The following is an 8,635-nucleotide window of genomic DNA, read 5'->3' as shown; positions in this document are numbered from 1 at the left end:
GGGATAACGACCGCCGGAGCACCGGAACCCCACCAAACCTTGCATGTGGACCTATGATATGTGTCAAAGTGTGATGCAAGGTGTAATGGTGCAAAAGTAGCTCCCCTAAACCCTAAACCCTAAACCGGGGAGGCTTCGAGCCCTAAACCCCTCTAAATCCCTAAACCACGACGCGGAGCTGCGTAACCATGCATCATAAACCCTAACCCTAACCCTAAACCCTAAACCTATACCTAAGCATAAATACTTACCCTTTAACCTAAACCCTAGCCCCTAAACCCTAGCCCTAACCCTACACCTAACCCTAACCGAAGAGACCGTGCACACCGTCGATCGTGTGATAATGGCTCTAGCTGCTGGTATATGTGCCAAAGTGTCCCAATCTTTGGTTCTCCATGTGTATATGTACTAAACAAACCTAAAAGAATGAAAAGTTACATTGGTGCACCCTCGCGCGGAGAAATCTAGGGGGGTAGACCCGCCGGGCACACGTTCCATCGTTTTGGGGGAGGAGGGGGATAACGACCGCCGGAGCACCGAACCCCACCAAACCTTGCATGTGGACCTATGATATGTGTCAAAGTGTGATGCAAGGTGTAATGGTGCAAAAGTAGCTCCCCTAAACCCTAAACCCTAAACCGGGAGGCTTCGAGCCCTAAACCCCTCTAAATCCCTAAACCACGACGCCGAGTCGCAGTAACCATGCATCATAAACCCTAACCCTAACCCTAAACCCTAAACCTATACCTAAGCATAAATACTTACCCTTTAACCTAAACCCTAGCCCTAGCCCCTAAACCCTAGCCCTAACCCTACACCTAACCCTAACCAAGAGACCAGTGCACACCGTCGATCGTGTGATAATGGCTCTAGTCAGCCGGTATATGTGCCAAAGGGTCCCAATCTTTGGTTCTCCATGTGTATATGTACTAAACAAACCTAAAAGAATGAAAAGTTACATTGGTGCACCCTCGCGCGGAGAAATCTAGGGGGTAGACCCGCCGGGGCACACGTTCCACTGTTTTGGGGGAGGAGGGGAATAACGACCGCCGGAGCACCGGAACCCCACCAAACCTTGCATGTGGACCTATTCTATGTTTCAAAGTGTGATGCTAGGTGTAATGGTGCAAAAGTAGCTCCCCTAAACCCTAAACCCTAAACTGGGGAGGCTTCGAGCCCTAAACCCCTCTAAATCCCTAAACCACGACGCCGGAGCTGCAGAACCATGCATCATAAACCCTAACCCTAACCCTAAACCCTAAACCTATACCTAAGCATAAATACTTACCCTTTAACCTAAACCCTAGCCCCTAAACCCTAGCCCTAACCCTACACCTAACCCTAACCAGTAGACCAGGCACACCGTCGATCGTGTGATAATGGCTCTAGCTGCTGGTATATGTGCCAAAGTGTCCCAATCTTTGGTTCTCCATGTGTATATGTACTAAACAAACCTAAAAGAATGAAAAGTTACATTGGTGCACCCTGCGCGGAGAAATCTAGGGGGTAGACCCGCCGGGGCACACGTTCCGCTCGTTTTGGGGGGCGAGGGGGATAACGACCGCCGGAGCACCGGAACCCCACCAAACCTTGCATGTGGACCTATGATATGTGTCAAAGTGTGATGCAAGGTGTAATGGTGCAAAAGTAGCTCCCCTAAACCCTAAACCCTAAATCGGGAGGCTTCGGGCCCTAAACCCCTCTAAATCCCTAAACCACGACGCCGGAGCTGCGGAACCATGCATCATAAACCCTAACCCTAACCCTAAACCCTAAACCTATACCTAAGCATAAATACTTACCCTTTAACCTAAACCCTAGCCCTAGCCCCTAAACCCTAGCCCTAACCCTACACCTAACCCTAACCAGTAGACTAGGCACACCGTCGATCGTGTGATAATGGCTCTAGCTGCTGGTATATGTGCCAAAGGGTCCCAATCTTTGGTTCTCCATGTGTATATGTACTAAACAAACCTAAAAGAATGAAAAGTTACATTGGTGCACCCTCGCGCGGAGAAATCTAGGGGGTAGACCCACCGGGGCACACGTTCCGCCGTTTTGGGGGAGGAGGGGGATAACGACCGCCGGAGCACCGGAACCCCACCAAACCTTGCATGTGGACCTATTCTATGTTTCAAAGTGTGATGCTAGGTGTAATGGTGCAAAAGTAGCTCCCCTAAACCCTAAACCCTAAACTCGGGGAGGCTTCGAGCCCTAAACCCCTCTAAATCCCTAAACCACGACGCGGAGCCGCGAACCATGCATCATAAACCCTAACCCTAACCCTAAACCCTAAACCTATACCTAAGCATAAATACTTACCCTTTAACCTAAACCCTAGCCCCTAAACCCTAGCCCTAACCCTACACCTAACCCTAACCAAGAGACCGAGCACACCGTCGATCGTGTGATAATGGCTCTAGTCGCTAGTATATGTGCCAAAGTGTCCCAATCTTTGGTTCTCCATGTGTATATGTACTAAACAAACCTAAAAGAATGAAAAGTTACATTGGTGCACCCTCGCGGAGAAATCTAGGGGGTAGACCCGCCGGGGCACACGTTCCGCTGTTTTGGGGGAGGAGGGGGATAACGACCGCCGGAGCACCGGAACCCCACCAAACCTTGCATGTGGACCTATGAAATGTGTCAAAGTGTGATGCAAGGTGTAATGGTGCAAAAGTAGCTCCCCTAAACCCTAAACCCTAAACTGGGGAGGCTTCGGGCCCTAAACCCCTCTAAATCCCTAAACCACGACGCCGGAGCTGCAGAACCATGCATCATAAACCCTAACCCTAACCCTAAACCCTAAACCTATACCTAAGCATAAATACTTACCCTTTAACCTAAACCCTAGCCCTAGCCCCTAAACCCTAGCCCTAACCCTACACCTAACCCTAACCAAGAGACCGTGCACACCGTCGATCGTGTGATAATGGCTCTAGCTGCTGGTATATGTGCCAAAGGGTCCCAATCTTTGGTTCTCCATGTGTATATGTACTAAACAAACCTAAAAGAATGAAAAGTTACATTGGTGCACCCTCGCGCGGAGAAATCTAGGGGGTAGACCCGCCGGGGCACACGTTCCGCTGTTTTGGGGGGAGGAGGGGATAACGACCGCCGGAGCACCGGAACCCCACCAAACCTTGCATGTGGACCTATTCTATGTTTCAAAGTGTGATGCTAGGTGTAATGGTGCAAAAGTAGCTCCCCTAAACCCTAAACCCTAAACTCGGGAGGCTTCGAGCCCTAAACCCCTCTAAATCCCTAAACCACGACGCGGAGCTCGCGAACCATGCATCATAAACCCTAACCCTAACCCTAAACCCTAAACCTATACCTAAGCATAAATACTTACCCTTTAACCTAAACCCTAGCCCTAGCCCCTAAACCCTAGCCCTAACCCTACACCTAACCCTAACCGAGAGACCGTGCACACCGTCGATCGTGTGATAATGGCTCTAGCTGCTGGTATATGTGCCAAAGGGTCCCAATCTTTGGTTCTCCATGTGTATATGTACTAAACAAACCTAAAAGAATGAAAAGTTACATTGGTGCACCCTCGCGCGGAGAAATCTAGGGGGTAGACCCGCCGGGGCACACGTTCCGCTCGTTTTGGGGGAGGAGGGGGATAACGACCGCCGGAGCACCGGAACCCCACCAAACCTTGCATGTGGACCTATTCTATGTTTCAAAGTGTGATGCTAGGTGTAATTCACCAAATGGTGCATGGCATGGATCCCCGGTCCGACATTCCTCACCTTCGGGCGATAACACTTACCGTATTCCCGGACGTGTACGGTGAAGTGTCCCGCCGCGGGTATATCGGGGGCTAGACTGTGCCAAAGGGTACCACACATGGTTTTCCATATGTCCATGGACTAAACAAACCTAAACCTATGCAAAGGTATATTGGTGGAACCTCGCGCGGAGAAATCTAGGGGGTAGACCCGCCGTCCCGCTGTTTTGGGGGGAAGGAGGGGGACGGCCGCCGGAGCACCGGAACCCCGATATATGTGGGGGATGAGCATGGAGACTAATTTTGTATTTCACATAGTGTAATAAATAGTCATCAAAAAGAAAAACTAATTAACAAAATAAATATAAGTAGTAGATGAAATAAAATAGTTAGAAAAACAAATAAAATGTATATTGGCGCACGGCAAAGGGAGAAGCGCACGGCAAAGGACCCTTTGCCGTGCAACTGTGTCTGTCCGCACGGCAAAGGGGCGGGACACGGCGGTGCCCAGGCCTTTGCCGTGCGCTGTTTCTTTGCCGTGCGGCTTGCAGGGACTTTGCCGTCCTAAAATCTTTGCCGTGCGCTGCTCCCATTCTTTGCCGTGAGGAACTTCTTTGCCGTGCGCCATATCTTTCTTTGCCGTGCTATGTTTCTTTGCCGTGCGCTGCTCTCATTCTTTGCCGTGCATTTTTGCGTTGCCGTGGGCTCTTCTTGCTACGCACGGCAAAGAAATCTTTGCCGTGCAGCAGCTCACGGCAAAGCTTGGCTGCACGGCAGCGCCTGATTTTCCCGTAGTGGTAGATCTATATGGTCAATTATCCAAATAGCGTCTATCTTGCATCCACCACATAGCGTTGCTAATTTATTTAGCAACTAGGTAAATGGTGTTGATCATAGGTTTGGAATTCTTATTAGCGTGGGAGAGCTTGCTGTTATTTTGATCGCTTTGGCTATCCTAATGTATTTAATGATAAAAAACTTTCTTCTACGTTGCAAGTTTCTACCGGTGTACTACATATTTGCTCCATTTATGGGTATCTTTATAACATAGATTATAGCGTGATCTATAGATTAATCCTCCATGTTTTAAGCGTCTTTATAGTTTCTTCGAGGATTATTTGAATTGCTTTTTTGTATTGGACCTGTGTGGTTGTCTCGTTTTAAGCGTCTTTATAGTTTTTTCGAGGATTATCTGAATTGCTTTTTTTATTGGATATGTGTGGTTGTGTATCCTAGTTATGTAGAAACCGGATGTAATGTTTAGGGTTTTTAAATGGTTCATTTGTTTTTAAATACAAGGTCATTTTGTTTTTTAAGACAAACTTTGACTAATAATTGGGTCAACCAAATATGGGTTGCATGTCATTCAAAATTATATCATTTGGTGCACATTTCAATGTACTTTCCAATGATATATTTTTAAATGGCATATAACTTATATTTGGTTGACTAAATCATTAGTTAAAGTTCAACATGAAAAACGATGTAGTCCTGGTTTTATGGATAGAGGGAGTAATAAAATAAAGTGGCGCAGGAAGAGGATGCCTTCAGATTGCTTATAGTGCAAGTAATTTTACTAGTAACTTAGGATCCAACTAAGCAAATTTTCTTATATTGTACTCAGTTAAGGAAGAGATATGAGAATAGAGTAACATATCTAGTTACTGTGACATCATAATTTTTAAGACACAATAAGTTTACAAGCTAATTAATTGAGCCATCTATGATACAACTAGTAACCTAACCTAGCGTTACATTAGTTGAAGTACTATGCACTATGACCAGTCTCGGAGCTAGCTAGTTAAATTAAGCAAGTTGGCAGCTAATATGACCTGTGCGGCTGTGCTGATCGGCATGCAAGGCGACAGCCACTCTTGTGCATAGCACGTCAACTTCAGATTACCCAAGACCTATCGCCATCCCACTTCCCCGTAACCTCCTCTTAGTTTATAGCTACACGAAACAAGCGCGCGCACACACATCTCATTTCATTTCGCCGTTCGGAAGCAAAGGGCCAAGGCGGTGCAGCTCGCTTGCTCGCTCCCGGTAAGCAAGAAGAGGAGAGGCGAAGCCGATGGGAGATCTGCAGCGCACGGCCGGGGCGCCGCGGCGAGGCGCCGTGCAGTTCCGGATACCGCGGCGGCCTGCCAAGGCGACGGGCGCGCCGCCTCTACCGGCGGCAGGCGGGCGGAAGAAGAAGATGCCAGTGGCGCGGCTCGGCCGCGCACGGAGGGGCCTCTTCGGGGCGGTCCGGCGGCTGCGCATGCGGTGGGTGGCGGCCGTGTACCGGCGCGCGCTGCGCCGGCTGCGCGCCTTCTACGCCAGGGCGCTGGAGGACCTCCTCGAGGGCGCGGCGTCCATCAGCACGCTGCGCGCCCAGGCCGGCGCCGACTGCTCCTTCGGCACCGCCTTCGCGCCCGTCGTCACCGCCGGCCGCCGCTACAACTGACCGCCCTGCCCGGCGCGGCGGTGCGCATGGACCGGCAAGAGGTCGATCGAGCCGTGTCCATGTATGGTACTCGATCGTGTTTAACACTTTAACTGCATATGCGATGAATCAAGTGTTATATATTTTTCTGCTTCTCGATTAATTGAATTTCTTCCATGTGCTGCCTTGCTCTTCCACACCTCTCCTTGATCTGCACGCTACGTTCTCTTCTTTAATTAGCCTAGCATGTTAGTAGCCGGTAGCTGCTGGGTACGTACTAAACTACTAATACTCTATTTCTGAATCAGAAGAGTACATATGATAAATTAGACGTGGAACGAAAGAATCAAAGTTCTTGGTTTCAAATTCGTTCCACTCTGCACTTGACTAGTACAGTATGTATCATATATTTTAGGTTTTTTTTTTTCAGATTTTGTTTACTTCAAGAATCAAGGTGTACGTGGATACGTGGACTACAGTGCACATGCATTCTAATTTTCAAAAGAATCAAAGTGTTTATTTTCAACCACTGCAGAGTAGCTTCAGACGAAATAAGAACTTTTTTTTTTGACATAAAGAGGACATAATAAGTTGCTTGCGCCGTCTCATCACCCGTCACACGATACGACAGGAAACGGAAATATATTCGTTGTGGCGGCCGGCGGGTACCAACAAACTAGTCGGTAGCCCAGCTGCATCACACGAACTGCATGATCCGTTTGGTTAATTATGCACTGACGCTGCGCTGGGTGTTTGATTTTGATTTTTATATTCTGAGATGAGATCAGTATTTGATCTCATGAGTCACTGATGACATCCACAATAATTTTGAAAGAAGAAGACGAGAGACGCACTCCCGTATTCATATCCGGATAACGAAGCCACTGGTAATGTTAAGTGGGATGAAAAACAGAGCGGAAGCAGATGTAAATGAGTGTAGCCATCACGTTGTATTTCGTATTTCTTTACATATAAACAGAAGCGAATACACAAACTCCATAAACATATGGTGTCAGAGATCAGAAAAAATGCCCCAACTAAACATCCAAGAGGGCTTATCGGTGGAGCATTATACACTATATAAAAGTTAAACGGTTTAACGTTTCCTGGTTGATCGGGGCACGACAGGGCACTGTAGATGGACAAATTATCTCTTCTTTCCTTCAGCCGTTGCTGGACACGTACTCTTCTTTTCCATGGCCCAATTAATTTACTTGACTGGTTATATTTTTTTTTTGATGGATGGGCAACCGGTTACCGGCTGTAGATCTAACAGGCCAGCGTGATCGTCTTGTGTTGCCACGTACCTTGCCAGTTTCGGTCAAAGCGGTGCCACGATCTCCACGTTGCCCCAACCTCTCCCTTCTTCTCCTATTGCAGCCGCCATCATCCTCCCCTTCTCATGGGCAACCGCCGCCCGTTGCCCTCCTAGGCTCCTACCACCGGTGTCGTTCCCCGCATCGCAGGCCGTCCCCAGATACCGACGCCTCATGTTGCTTCCGCATGATTCGAGGCGGCCAGATTGGAGTGGTGGTTGTGCCTCGCCGCCATGGTTCCCGCATCGTGTCGGCGTGTTCGGCGAGGTAAAGCTCCGCCCCGGTGTCTGGCTCCGGCGAGCACAAGTGGTGGGCGGCACGCCGAGCAAGGTAAAGTGGTCGCCTCTGCTCCTCTAGCCGGCGTCCACTCCCTCTCATGTCGCCCCTACCGTCATCCATGGTTTCCAGCGGCATCCTGCCTCTCCAGGGAGCCTTCCTTGCTGCTCTTCAGCAATTTCCCGTGCTGAGTCGCCACATCCCGGCATCTCCGTCATGCCGGGAGGATTTGGGGATAGGGGCTGCGGAGGTAAGGCTCGCCATTGGTTGGGATGCCTGCTGCCCCAGCGTGATGGCTAGCAACCTGGCTCGGTTGCTAGCTCTTTATCCTCTCTCCAGATAGCCTGCTCTCAAATTGAAGCACAGAGGCCCTGCAAAATTAGATTACAATAATCATCCGTCTCTTCTTTTTATGCATCAGTTAAAGTCCAACTGTAATGCAAAATTGATGGGGCGTTTGTTTTTTACATTGTTGCTTCTGCAGGTTCTAAAAGTTGCCTTCATGGATCCAGAGTTTCTGATGTGTGACTTTCCAGTTCTCAGGTAACTACAAAGTTTGGTGTGATCAGTACCACATGATGATTTGATTTGTTTCATTGTTGTGCGTCTTTGAGGCAAGCACTTGCATTTGATTTTGTAATTGTGAAGATGGATGGGGCAGACCAACATGATCTACCAGGGCATCCCTGCTGGTGCCGTGGGAGAGGCCAGATTTCCAGGTTGTCGGTTCAGTAGATCGCTCCGGAGGACAGGTCAGAATTCATTCCGAGTTTCGGTGAGGGCCAGGATCGATTTCTAGAGCTATGCATCATATTTGTTGGATTTTTTATTCTTCCTTCAGTTTGTGCAGTCAAATTTAAGAAACGGCTACTTATCTAG

General features: G+C 48.7%; 1 protein-coding gene across 1 annotated transcript; it reads left to right on the top strand.

Annotated features, from left to right (window-relative positions):
• The first annotated feature begins 5,810 nt into the window (after nucleotides 1-5,810).
• On the top strand, nucleotides 5,811-6,185 carry LOC124690843. Its single transcript, XM_047224171.1, has one exon. It carries the CDS (start codon nucleotides 5,811-5,813, stop codon nucleotides 6,183-6,185), a length of 375 nt encoding a protein of 124 aa, XP_047080127.1.
• The last annotated feature ends 2,450 nt before the right edge of the window (nucleotides 6,186-8,635 follow it).

This window comes from Lolium rigidum, chromosome 2 (genome assembly GCF_022539505.1).
Source record: "Lolium rigidum isolate FL_2022 chromosome 2, APGP_CSIRO_Lrig_0.1, whole genome shotgun sequence".
Taxonomy (NCBI): Eukaryota; Viridiplantae; Streptophyta; class Magnoliopsida; order Poales; family Poaceae; genus Lolium; species Lolium rigidum.
Note: the sequence above shows the minus strand (reverse complement) of the source record. Positions and strands in the feature narration are given on the sequence as shown.